Source organism: Chiloscyllium plagiosum, chromosome 18, assembly GCF_004010195.1.
Source record: "Chiloscyllium plagiosum isolate BGI_BamShark_2017 chromosome 18, ASM401019v2, whole genome shotgun sequence".
Taxonomy (NCBI): Eukaryota; Metazoa; Chordata; class Chondrichthyes; order Orectolobiformes; family Hemiscylliidae; genus Chiloscyllium; species Chiloscyllium plagiosum.
Genome location: NC_057727.1, coordinates 23,872,912 through 23,887,279, shown reverse-complemented (window position 1 = coordinate 23,887,279; position 14,368 = coordinate 23,872,912). Strand labels below are relative to the sequence as shown.

At 37.0% G+C, this 14,368-nt stretch overlaps 2 protein-coding genes across 2 annotated transcripts in view; one reads left to right on the top strand and one right to left on the bottom strand.

The window, feature by feature from the left end:
* Window positions 1–14,368, bottom strand: part of syn2b (synapsin IIb) — a 405,239-nt gene that overhangs the window by 1,393 nt on the left and 389,478 nt on the right. Inside the window, exon 12 of the mRNA XM_043707946.1 lies at window positions 1,602–1,896. Within this exon, the coding sequence (XP_043563881.1) occupies window positions 1,602–1,896 (295 nt within the window). The remainder of the gene's footprint in view (window positions 1–1,601; window positions 1,897–14,368) is intronic.
* The window catches only part of LOC122558957 (metalloproteinase inhibitor 3-like), a 147,127-nt gene that overhangs the window by 11,737 nt on the left and 121,022 nt on the right, over window positions 1–14,368 (top strand). The window lies entirely within an intron of this gene.

Here is a 14,368-nt window from a genome sequence, read left to right as displayed (position 1 = left end):
TAACATCTCAATTCATGTCTTATCTTTTTTCTATAAGCACTGTAAAATATGCTCTAATCAATCTATGACACCAGTCAATTAACAATATTTTCTATTGCTGCCTTGTATTATGCCATTGTTGTTTAATATGACTTAATTGTTAATTGAAAAAGCTATTGATCTAACTTCTGTAGGTGCATAATATGTTAAAACTTTTAAAGAGATCAATAATAAATTCAGATTTCAATTTCTCATTGAGTTCAACCTTCTGATGTGCTGATATGACTGAAAAATGGTAACTTTCCTGTTGATGCTGATTTTGAGGGAAATAAGCTTAAATCAAGAAATTTACAGTTTGATATTTTTAAAAACTGAAATATATTTCTGATATCTGTCCATACATCTGCTTATAGCTCACAGAAGCGACATTGACTTGTCATAAACAAAATAAGGAATAGTTTCATGACACACAGGATTTTGCAAAAACAATGATTTAAGAGATGTTAATTTCTAAGATTATCAGCCAACAGAGCTATGTCTTAAGTTTGCCACCTTTGGTTGCATCAGGAAAAACATATAAAATTTGTCAGGAGTCCTGCCTGAACAAACTTGTCTCTTGTGCACTAAGTGCAAGCAATGGCAAGCTTAGTACTTTAATAAGTCAGTAGGCAAAGGGGAAATTAGTAAATTGATTTGAAATGGCAAGCGACCTGCACCTTCAGTGTCTGAGCAACTACATGAGTTATCTTGAATTATGATTTTATAATTTGTGGCCTGGTAGCATTTTCTTGGAGGTACTATCACTATGAGCAGTTGACTTGGGAGTGAATTCAGATCAAAACACCTAGAAAGCTTTTTAAATTTGCAACTCCGTTTCTTTCACCTTTGATATTGTCTCACTTGCTGAGTATTTCCAGCATTTCATGTTTTCATTTCAATTTTCTATGTACTGTTGAATCTGGTACAACTGGTGCCTTGAATTAGGAACCCAGATACCAAGGTACTCTCAGTTAATTTTTAAAAAACTGTCTTTTAATTGTAGCGCACATCCTTTTAACTGGCTTGCAGTGTAGGAGATATAATGTACATTTCAGAATGAAGAATGAAAATAATAAAATCATGACTGAACCAAAACAGAGAACTGAGGAGGAGGGAGAGAGGGCGTGTATGAAGATAGAGAAGAGATGTACAAATATAAGAAGTAAAAAGGACAAGAAAGAGGTAAATGGTAAAGGGGATGAGAGAGAAAGTGGGGAACTGAGTCCATCAAAAATAAAAATGAATTGAAAATAGTTGTGGGAACGTAATAGCTGGTTAAGAGATGGGTTGAGGTAAGGGATAAAAGGAAGGGCTAGAATGGAGATGAAGGAAAAAGTGGGATGAGGAGACTTGTATTCTGATGAATGGAATACCTTGAGTTTCATATTGCACATTCAATATTTTCCGATCTTATGAAAAGGAAGGAGAGCTCCTTGCTTGCCTAATTTGTATCCAATTTTAATAGTTTGAAGCTCTGAATTTGAACTAGGAGTCAAATACTATTTTTCTTGCTGGCCTACCAATATTTGTTGTCTAACATTTGAAAGTTTATTTAAAAAAAGCTAAAATTAACAAAATCTTACTTTAACTGAGGATGAGGCTGTGGCTGTTGTTGAGGGGTTGTTGGCTGGGATTTGAGTATGGGCTGTGCTTGCATCTTTTGTTCAGGTTGCCCCCTCACTGGTTGACCTTGTGATCGCTGGGTTTGCAAAGTAGTCCGTGGTTGTTGCATTGCTTGGCTTGGTTGCCTTTGTTGTTGAGTTGGGGGGCCAGTGGGACGCGGACCTCCTTGTGCACGTGGCCCCTCAGAAGAAGCATGATGTTGTGGCAGTAGGCCTTGGCTTTGTGGATGTGGTCCTTGGGGTTGTGTTGGGCCCCCTATGTTCAGCACAAGAAACACTATATAATGTTACATTTATAGAAATTCCTTAAAAAGTTTGAAATCCAGCACTTACTTACTATAAAATTAAAGGGGGTTATTTACATGTTCCTGATGATGTTCCAAAGTGTGATATTTTGTGAAGTTCAATCCTTTAAACATTTTAGGTCAATGGCTACATTTAAGTTTAAAGTCTTAATTGCAAGCAATAACTCAAACATTTCTCCCCAATAAAGTACAAATTTGATTCTGAAGGCAAGATCAGTGTTAAAATAGTTTAACACAGGAGCTAGAGTACTTAAGTTATAAGTAAACAATCCATGAAGATAGCATACTAGGTCGCTGAAAGCAAAAACAATAGAAAAGTCCAGAGAAAGCAGAAAAATACAAGATTAGAATAAGCAGTCGGTTGGGGGCCATAAGAAAACTGAGCAGAAAAGTTACAAAACTTAAAGAAATCTATGTTGACTCTAATTATAAAAGTCACCAGTTGATGACTAGTTTGCTGTTAAACAGTCAGTGGACCATTTTACTGTCTTTATTACTCCTAAATTTAAATTCTATTTTCTTAATGTAGCCAGTCAATTAAACATAAGGTTCATTCAATACTTAACTGTCACGATCAATGTATTTTTCCACAAACATTAAGCATATTTTAAGGAATCAAGAGAAATTTTGTGTTAAACTCATAATATTTGTAGGTCATAGATTGCTAATTAATAAAGTACCATAAATTAAAAAAGAACATTTTTTTGAAGTTTATCAATCATGTTTTCTTTCCTGCATAAAACTTTGGTGGGAAGTTAGAAATTTGTTAATGTGCTAATCAAGTAATCCTTTGATAATTCAAAATGGGCAAAACATCAGGTAAAAAGATGTTAAAACATCAATATAAAATTTCATGTGATTTAAGCTAGAGAAAATACCTACATGGGCATGTAGGGTCATTGAAAAAACAGTACATAATTAATGAATTAATTGATACATAACCATTGAACATTTGAAGTTTCGGGCTGACTTTAGAGGCCTTTGAAAATGCTGGATGGGGCCCAATCCTGAAGTCTCACCCCTATTTCTGAAGGAAGTCAGTTTTGTTAATGAGGGAAGAGGGAATAGTGTGAATCACAGGTGTAGGAATCATGCACTCTGATCATTTGAAATTAGAGCTAAGTTCAAGTAGACCGCATCTTTGCAGCTTCAAGGATCAAAACCCATAATGTGGTAATTCCATATTTATTAAGTAGATATAAACGTTTGTGAAGAGTGCATGGATCTGTTTGAGCTTCATGATTTTCTTATGATCCAAAAGCCCTCCAAGTTTGCTGTTACTTACAAAGAGAATAAAACTGCAAGATTCTAGGGTTTTAAACCAACAAAATTTACTTTACTACTCAAAGTCAAGAACATAAAACAATTTATAATGGGCTGAATTTTAGCAAAACGTTTAGCAAGATTCAGCAAAGTGTAAAGTTCAGGACATTTCATGGTGGATTTCTCCCAATTAGTTCTGTGAGGTACCTCACACATTTCTCCGCTGTTCCACTTGTATGGACTATGGCTCGATGGTGCTGTGCATGCTCTATCATACTCTCACCAGCAGTGGAAGCACTTGCCATTGCTTGGATCCCCCAGACCTTGCCACCAGTACCATATTTAAAGCCCAGCTGTGCACTAGGTCAATCACAAATGGCCCTTCGTAGTATATGTAATGGAAGGGAAATGAAAAAGAACAATTTTTGAAGGCAAACAGGTGACTTCTCATTGGTAATAGAAGATCATATTTGTAAGTGTATTGCTACTTAACATCACCACCTGTCTTACAATTAACTCCAGTATGAGAATTAAAATCCACAGGCTACCCATCCTTGATGCCATATCATGTTAGAATAGAAGAGAGTGCTCCTCTTTTGCCAATGTCCAGCATAGCATATCTTATTTTTCAATGTGTGAGTCTTCAAACTGTTGAAAAAAGTTAACTTTTATTCAACAACAAAAGAAACGAAGAAGAAAGTCTTTGCTTTTCTTCACAGAAATGACTATCATCAAGTTTAATAACCAGTGACATGCTCAAGATTGCTTGTGACCAGGATTTGTATCTCACATATTCGCATGCGTTTTGCAAACAGGACTCTATGATTAGAAATATCTTAAATCAGTACTGTATAAGTGTCCAGATGAATGCCATTGAAGTACTTCATGCTGCTCACAAGTAGAGCCTGCAAGTTCAAACAGGAAAAGACACTTACTCCATCGATTCCAGGTGTTCACAGCTGCTTTTTATTTCTATTGTGCATTTGTAATTAGGATGAGGGTAGAACACAGGTCACACTTTGCAGAGTCAGTCATAGGCTCAGCCTAGTAATCTGAGACCCCCAACCTCCGTATTTCTTTCTTTCTTCTTTGCGCTTCCTGTCAACTCCATCAATCCTGAGCTTGCACAAGTTCTCACTCAACTCACATTTATGTTTTCATTTCCCAATGTTACCCTCTGAGCCCTGGGGTCAAGAGCTTTGTCATGCCAAAATCATGATGTATTGTCACACCATTGAAGGCAGGGGTGTGGAGGCCATCAATTAATCCTTCCTGCAGTAATCTATGTCTTCCAATGCACTATTGTCTCCCACTTATAAATATTGAGCTGCCCTCTGTCACATATATTGTTCCCTGTGCTGCTTTCAATCCAACAATTGATTTCCCAACTTCCCTACCACAGGATACATATTAGGAACTTAATAATGCTCTTTAACTTTCAGTGGACAGACCCAATTGACAAGGGTCCCTCTTCACTTGCTTGAGGATTACTACCCTTAGACTTTGAGACATAGCCATTTGGTTAACCACATGTAGTGAATTTGCTATGTAAACTGCTGGCAGATGCTTTGGGTGTGACATTGATATAACATGGTACTGTGCAGCAATATATCCATCTTCCTGACTGATCACTGCAAACCATCATGACAAGCTGCTGAGCTTTGTGTCTGTGCTACAAGACAGAATGACTATAAGCCTATAAGTTTTGAATAAGTGGAAAAGCAGAAAAAGACAAATGCAGAGATGCTATGAGCAAAGTAGATGCAAACTGAGTTTTAAAACAAAATTATTCATGGCATGTGGGTGTCACTAGCTGAGCCAGCATTTGGTGGCCATCCTTAGTTATCCTCGAGAAGTTGGTGGTGATCTGCTTTCTTTAACTGCTGCAATCCCATGCTATAAGTAGACCCAGAATGCTGTAAGGATGGGAATTCATGATTTTGATCCAACACGAAGGAATGGCGATATATTTTCAAGTCAGGAAGGCTGGTGGCTTGGATGGAATCTTGCAGGTCATGACATTCCCACATGTCTGTTGCTCTTGTCCTTCTAGATGGAAATTGTTGTGGGTGTGCAAGGTGATGTCTAAGGAGCGTTGGTGAATTTCTGCAATGCATTTTATCGTTAGTACATACTGCTGCTATTGAATGTTGGTGGTGGAGGGAGTGCATGTCTGTAGATGTAATGCCAATCAAGTGGGCTGCTTTGTCCTGGATAATTCAAGCTTCTTCAGTGTTGTTGGAGCTGCGCTCATCCAGGTAAGTGGGGAGTATTCCATTGCACTTCTGCCTTGAGTTGACAGACTTTGGGGAGTTAGGAGGTGAAATACTTGCTGCAGGATTCTTAGCCTCTGATGTGCTCTTGTAACCACTATATTTATATGGCTAGGCCAATTCAGTTTCTTGTCAATGGTAATCCTAGGATGTTGATAGTGGGAGAATTAAGTAATTGTAATGTCATTGAATGCCAAGGTACAGTGGTTAGCTAGTCTCTTATTGGAGATTGTCAATTCCTAGCATTTGTGTGGCTTGAGCGTTACTTGCCACATTTCACCCCAAGCCTGGTTATTGTCCAGATCTTGTTGCATTTGAACATGAGCTGCTTCAGGATCTGAGAAGTTGTGAATAGAGCTGAACATTGTGCAATTATCAGTGAACATTGTGACATTACGAAGGAGGAAAGGTTGTTGATGAAGTAACTGAAAATGCAGTCCCACAGACACTAACCTATGGGACTGCTGCAGAGATGTCATGATCCCAACAACTTCAACCATCCTCCTTTGTGCCAGGTATGACTCCAACCAGCAGAAAAGTTTCCCCCTAATTTCCATTGACACCAGGTTTGCTGGGGCTCCTTGATGCCATACCTGGTCAAATTCAGTGGTGATGTAGAGGAGCAGTCACTTTCACCTCACCTCTGAAATTTAGCTCTTTTGTCCATGTATGAACCACAGCTTTAATGAGATCGCATCTTGGTGGAACCCAGACTGGGCATCAATGTTCAGGCTACTGCTGAGTAAGTGCTGCTTGATAGCATTGTTGTTAATAGCTTACATCAATTTATTAATGACAGAGTAGATTGATGGTCTGGTAATTGGTCAGGTTGGATTTGTCCTGCTTTTGGTGTACAGGACACACCTGCCAAACTTTTCACGTTAATGGGTAGATGCCAGTATTGTAGCCGTAGGAACACCTTTAAGGAGATGCAACAAGTTTTGAACACAAGTCTTCAGTACTATTTCCAGAATATTGTCAGCCTTTTCAGTATCCAGTGCCTCCAACCATTTCTTTGTAACACATGGAGTGACTCAATTTTGCTGAAGACCGGCACCTGTGATGTTGTGACCTCTGGAGGAGATTGAGTGAGCATGAAGATAGCAGGTGAGCTACCCCAAAGCTGTACCTTGATCCGATGCATGAGATGGAAAGTGGTCTAGCAGCAGCATCACAATGAAAGGTGTTGATGCTCTCTCAAGGTGCAGCATTAAGTGGATAACTATTATAAGTGAGTTGGAGATGTGACATGATGATAATGTGAGGCCCATGTGTGTCTGATGGCCAATTTCCATGGATGGGGATGGAGGTACAGATGGTCACTCCCCATGAAGTATATCCTTAGATATTAGAGACTTCTGTCCAAGGTGGAGGCCTGGAGCAGCAGATGGTGAGTTGGAGATGCTGGAAAATTTTCATTTTGGGAACTGTTGCTGCCTGGTTCTATCTGCCGCATGGAAAATAGCAAACAAGTTGAGAATAGATAATAGTGCAATAGTGCAAATTGGTCCCTCACTGTTCGCTACTGAGATTCTCATCTATTGATACTGGACTTTGAGAATCTTACAATAGTTTCCCAATAGACACATCATCGTTCTAGGGAAGGGTCACTTGACCCAAAACGTAAACTCTGATTTCTCTCCACAGATGCTGCCAGATCTACTGAGCTTTTCCAGCAATTTCTGTTTTTGTTTCTGATTTACAGCGTTCTCAGTTCTTTCAGTTTTTATTTTGACATCGTTATCCATGTTGTGGGACAATATAGGCCAATATGTATTTACTAATCTAAAATGTAGATTTAACATGATATAAACATGTACCCTGTATTAACAAGCAAGATGTGGTAAAACACCTCGCTAAGGCAAATGCAACCAAGATAGTTCAGAGGGGTTTTTCAGCGACCCACTCAGACGTCAGTAATCAACATGAGTTTCAACTCTTTACTTCAAAAGGTCCTGCATCTGAATTGCCCTCACAATCCACAAGAATAAAATAATTGTGACTACCCAGTGAATAAAATCTCTTTTCCTTAGGGTGCATTCCCATGGATTCTCAATGGCCATTTTCTTTACTCCATTACTGACTTATGGCCACAATCCCAATGCTTTACCCTCTAGAAAAGAACACAACTGCTTAAAAGTGTAACTTTTCCCCCAGTCAGCAGCAGTCATTGACCTCCTGAAACCTTTATACCTCTTGATGGCATCCTCTCAGTCTCAACTAGAATGGATGGTTAGCCAGGCTTCCTTGGAGCCCTCATCTCAACTCTTAGCTCCACCTGATAGCTTTAAAGATTTGTCTGAGCCCTAGCTGCACAGAAACTGCTGATACAGTTTTTTTTGTTGTAAGACCTCATCTTCCAGTAGTTTTCTCCTCCAAGATTCTGTCACCCTCTGTCTCACAGGTCTCTCCCTTTATTGCATGGTACTGTGTCTTTGGTTCTCACTCTACATGACCTCAACGGTGATGTGTTAACTTTAAGTGACAGCCATCAACTGTAAAACAGAAACTCAAAGGCACTATGGATAGTTTGTGTCATATTTCTTGGGCTGATAAGAATCAGAATCCCCCTCCATTTCCTGGAATTAAGCTAAGTTCAAGTTTGTAACAACTTGAAGTCCTTTAAATACAAAAAAAAACAAACTGAAGTGATCAGTTAGGGTTAGAAGATCCTCTACTGAATTGCTTTGATTGTCAGGCCATTGGGTGTAGGTTAGAAAACACCATTGCCGTCACTTCCTGAGGCTTCAATAGCATTCTTTTTTGCTATTTACCAATGACTGCTATTACAGCTGAGGTCATTCTGAAAATTTAAATGAATTTTACAAGGTAGATTCTTTTTATCTCAGCATGGTGCTGAGTTCACATTTTGATTGAAAGTTAAAAGACATTATCAAAGGATTAGTTACCTTTAATGTGGTTACTGAATAGAACTTTGTTTTTATAACATTGAATACTTGAGGGGATTTAAAATCATCAAATGTGTTTAATAAATGGAAGTTTATTTGTCAATTTCAAGAATGTGTGAGGAAGAGCTCTATTAGAGTACTAGATGTTTTTCAGTATCACATAGCTACTGATGTCTGCCCATAGTGGATACTGTGCTTGTGTCTGTAAAGATGGTTTGTGGGTATGAGGTAACACAGATAGGGCATGAGTTTGAATGAAGGGAGCCTAGAGGATAGATGAGTTGTGGGTTAGAGGGTAAGAGAAGTGAGGGCTAGAAGGAGTTACAGCTTTTAAGTCAACTGAGGTTCAAGAATACTGCGCTGGCCACCAGCCCAATTCAGCAATTGCTGGGCCTTGTTAGCCACATATGATCTGTTTCCATAGGGCCTAATTATATCCCATGATCACCTTCCTGATATGAAAATTGGAAATAACAGGGTCCTTTAAACCAAAACAGGTCTTCAGGGTCTGACATTTCCTGATCTGAGCCACCCACCTTGGTTACAAACAGCCAACCTGTAATGCTAGAACAGTGTACTTGAAGATGGATGTACTTGGTCTGTGATACAGTTCTGTTTGATCTTGGATAGAGGAAGAAATCTTGGTTATCTCTCTCAGTACCATTAACAATCTTTTATTTATTATTCTCCATTTATTAAGTAATTTTGCCCTCTCCTGAATTTTTTTTATTACTTGGATTATTCAGAGGACTGACAACTTTGTAGTTGTAAAGCCTTTGTAATTCTTTAGAAGACTGTGAAGATCTGTTTGAGGGATTCAATGCAACTCTCCCTCTAATGTACCATCTCTCCATGTGGGATGTGTTTGACCTCACCTGTCGCTAATAGTGGTTGAAGTTGATTACTCACTATATTGATAATCGTAATTGCTTCAACATTATCCCTTAATTTGTCTCTTAAAGTTTCAGTAATAATTTTTAAAATGGCCAATGCAACTATACAAAAATCTCAGATTACATTTTCAAAGCATAAGCAAGTGCTGGATTTAGATAAATTCACAATATTCCATTGTTATAATGTACAATACAAGTGATTATGTAAAATAGATTGCTTGAAAAAGGAATTTTGATTGACTTTTAAACAGTACATTTTTTCATTACATTCAAATTTCAATTAAATTTGAATCAACAATTTTGATTGAGTGTTTCAACAGGGAACTTGAGTTACTGACAACTGAACACAGAATCACAAAGATGTTGACAGCAAAAATTAACAGTGCCAAGAGCCTTGCATTATTCTTCAATATATCAAGATACATTAAATACAATAACGGATACATGTGTATTTAGGATCTATTGATATTTTCTAATTTATTTGTTCAGAGATGTTATTGCACATCTCTGGAATAGTTGAAATGTGAACCCAGGTAGGAACTCTACTAGGCCTGTACGCTAAAATAAATTAATTCTAATCTAACAAGTCCAATGATTTTCATTGCACAGTTAAAACTCATTTTATTAAGAATAAAAAGAGACAACTCTTAAATACTGATCTCAGTAAACATGTGTACATCTTAAAATTGCTTTGTTTTATAAGCTTACTCAGAGAAGGAACTGCCTATTTAGGGATAAGCAGTGATTGTAATATTTGAATCCAACTCATACAGAGGTGTTCACTCAGTATGCATAGTCTTTAAATCATTGTCATCAATTATTGTATTACTATGGACAAGGAATGCCACATTAGATAAGTTAATGTTTAAAATGTCATGAAAGCTGCTGATACTTTTATATTTGAATCTGTAATTAAACTTACTTTCCTGTGCTATCTCCTGTTTTTGTTTGTACATAACTGTTTCCTTTAATGTATTTTTTGTGCGAATTGACGGTGTAGGAAACATTGTCTGTAAATGCACTTCAATATTTATTTTTGTGTTTTATAGGTATGTGTGTAAAAACTATATCATAAAGACCCATCTACCTTTTGTGTTTTTATTGCACATTAAAGCTGTACAAGTGTGTAGCCACATTATGTAAAATACTGCAGTAGAACCTGAGCATTTTTTAAAACCAAATACAATTATAATAAAAAAAGAGACTTTTACAAACAACTGAACACATTTTGTTATGACCTCAACTGTAACATTAAACTTTGCATATAGCATGCTTGCATGCAAATCCAAATGCACTTTTAGGAATGTTTATTTCTGGCTGTGCAATTCAGTGTCCTCCAGGAATTAAAATATTAAGCCATTTTTGTTTCTTTCAGCCATAACACTGCACTTTATCTCAACAAATGTCTCTCCTAAAGCAATGTACAAGGTCAACCATATCTACTTCATATGATTAGGACGACTGCAGAATTACATGCAGATTACAACATGAGTTCAGAAGCACACCTATTTAGGTTTTAGCAGTGGGCAAGATACCTTTTTCCAAACTTTCAACAATAACAGGGTATTCCTTAGCCACACACCAGCACATTATGACAATTTTATGTATTCATTTCAAGGCATTTTGGAAATATATGCTCCTGACATGTAGCCCCACATGTTTGGAGCACATATTAGCAAATTGCATGCATACCCTTGCATCCATTAATTTTAGCAATAATGGCTCAAAATCTGCTGTGACATGACAATGAACAGCATCCGTTGCTTTATGAATGGCCTTGTTATTTTTACTTTGATGCTATTTTGCCACTTAAGTTGCTTTAACTATGAAATATGACCAATAATTGGCAAGACAAGCAACTGTGAATCTCCTAAACCAATGAAAGGTTGTAAAATGAACAATGTAAGGACTGAGAAGTAAATATAATTCAGAATGTTGAATTTAATTTCAAATCAGGTGTAGAGAAACCTACAAAGAGAACAAAAATCAGAACTGAAGAGAAAGAAAAATGACAAAGTAAAAATATTAATTGTTTGAAGTATCTCCAACAACAATAAAAACCAAAGGAAATTAAACTCTATGCATATAATAAGTTAATTGCATTGCCAGAGATGTAGATTGTACTTATCAGTAAAATATCCACTTAAGACTTGAAATAACTTGACTTAACTTCCCACATAGACTTACCTTGTATCCACCATGCAAAAACTGCAGCTTCGCATGGTCACTGCGTTTGAGGGGGAAACCAAACAACAAAGTACCATTTTCGCAAATCTTATATCAGAAATTTAATTTTATCTGTAACAGCAATGCTTTCATTTTCTAGTTTAATCCTACATCTGTCCTCAACTCACACTGCTGTGACATTTGTGATGTATACATGATGCTGAGCATTGCCATTATTTTGGCAGCAAATTTTGGGCCATTTGAAGTCACAAGACAGGTATTTTCCTCTGTGTTTAAACTGTTATGAAAATACAGACATGTGTAAATAATGGTATGACTGACCGGAAATATTAATGGACTGTTTGTACGCTTACACTCAACAGTGAAATAGCGTTAAAAAAAGCTTGTGTAGATTATTAAAACTACTCTTCCCTCCATGCAGCTTTCTACTCATAAGGCCTTAATAAAAGAGACTTAAGAAACTTTTCATAATTATGTGGGTGCACAAGTGAACAAATTAAGTGAGCACGGAAATCCAGATTGGTTAATGAGCACAAAGGTTTCAAAGAATTATCACAGCTTTTTGAAAACAGCACAAACATTGTTATATCAACATGACGTAGAACATACAAATTTTACAAAAGTGAACATTTGAAAAACACAAATATTTCATCTGTTTTAGTCTTCTAAGTGATTGGATTCCTGGGGCTATTGAGATTATAAGCCATACACAGGTACAGATAAGAAAGGATAACAAACCATTATCATTTCTCCCGTCCTATTGGATTGTTTGGCTCTTTTATAGAAATGCTTGAAATTATTAAATATAATTTAATCGGTGAGGCACTGTGGATACCTGTAGATAACAAAAATGACAGGTTGGGCAATATTTTCCCTGCTTCTTAACCTATTGTCAGTCTTAAATGGGGTCCAAAACCCAAACTGTTTGGAAAACAGTCATTTGATCTTCCATGAAGTGATCAAGTGATGACTGGAAAGCGGGCTGACTATCCAGTTAAGGATGGCAGGCAGCCTCTCAAAAATGAACAGTCAATCATGAATGAGGAAGAGGAAGCTTCAAAATATAAGGGCCCTCTCTCCAACTTCTTAAAATTTCAGTTAAAAATGGCCTTTCCAGCAAGATCCCACTGTGAGGAGAAGCCTTTCTAAATCCATGATGCCTCCCTTACACTCCTTTAATTAGGACAGTTAACTCCTCATTACATGTAGGCAGGTGAGTCCTGAATTCATCTAGCCCACCTCCAGGATAATGGCCCAGAGTTGGGATGGAATTGGGAAGCCTGGCAATGCTACTTTTACTGTCGGCCCACCACCCCTCTTGGTCCAGTGGGGGTTGAAAATGTATCTCTTTAAATTACATTTGTTTACAGCATCTGCTACATTAAAATACTTACATTGTCATTGAGGGAATGTTGGCCTAGTTCTCACAAAATATTGAAACAACTATAGTATAAGCCAACAAAAGATTGTGAAGATGTGTTTTACTTTTCTCTATGATGTTCAATAATCCCTTCATTTGTTCTTGCAAACAAGAATGTAAATATAATATTGATTAAGAAAATAACTGATCAATAGATATTCGTTTCTTTGAGGAGTTTGTTTGAATATAATGAAGACTGACCTTTTGGTTAATTTTCCCTATTTATTTTCTAGAAATTACTGAAATTGAGTTTGAAAACAAATGGAACATATTTGTGTACTCAAGCCTGTAAAACTGGAAGCACAGTTTAACCCCGTTTTCCAGGATATTTCTATAGTAGATGAGCTTTGCAATTATAAATTTGGAAACTCTCAATTCTCATAGATGTGCAACATAGTCCTACACGATAGGAGAAATGCCAGTAGGTTTCTTTCTTACGTGGTCTGAAACATGTCGATTGTTGTGTGTTTGTCAAAGCAAGTCAGGAAAATTTATATTACACTAATAGCATAGTACAGGCTACACTTTGGTTTGAATGTTGCTTATTGATTATGCCAATGTGATGTTCCACCTACGTAAATGTGTATTTTTCTCCATGCCCAATATTCCAGTAGGACTTCTCTATGTGTGATGCTGTACATGGTGACGAATATAACATTGATGTAGAACGTAACATTATCAGTTTTTCGGACCCAGTTGGTTTAGACACCAGGATTTTCAACTATGCAATTTCCAAAAGTTTCCTGGATAGCAGTGAACATTGATGATGCATTGGTGTTTGGTGCATTTAAGTGTGGAGGGCAATGATTACAGTGGGAGTGGCAACCTGGAAAGATAAACAGTAAAACTGTTGAATGAGATATACTGGTCCAACTAGTCTTCTACACTTCAAAATGTAGGGACCTGTAGAATCAATACATTCATTTCCAGGTATCACTGTTATTTTAAACGTTGTTTTCCCTCTGGGAAGGTAGCATTGATAATCAAAGGTGGCAAAAGATGGTGATGGAGCTGGTTAAGGAGTATAAGACAATGAAGGAAACAAAGAGAACAAGATACAGTGTTCATGTTAAAATTTTAATAAATGAGATTTAGATCTTTAATGCTTTGGTTGCTAATGTTGTACTGTTTGAAAAGTAAATTTTTGTGGAGGGGGTTTCATCAATGTAGGATGAATTCTTGATTTATTGAGGTTGAACTTTTATTGTATCAGTGTTTAGATTTTTGAAAGGGTAGGAATTATGGCATATGGATTAATCAGCATGAGTGCTTGGGTTGCTTAAGATTAATAGAATAATTTGACTTTTAGGGTCTGTGAAGATACTTGGATCATTTGTGTTCAAAGTAATTTTGATTTCAGCATGTTAGGTTGGATGTTGAATTTTTAAAGTATAAAGGCTTGGATTTTGCAGATATTTATTGAGATCTGAGAAATTTGCATATGTTTTCATACAAAAACAAGCTAATTCACGGCACAC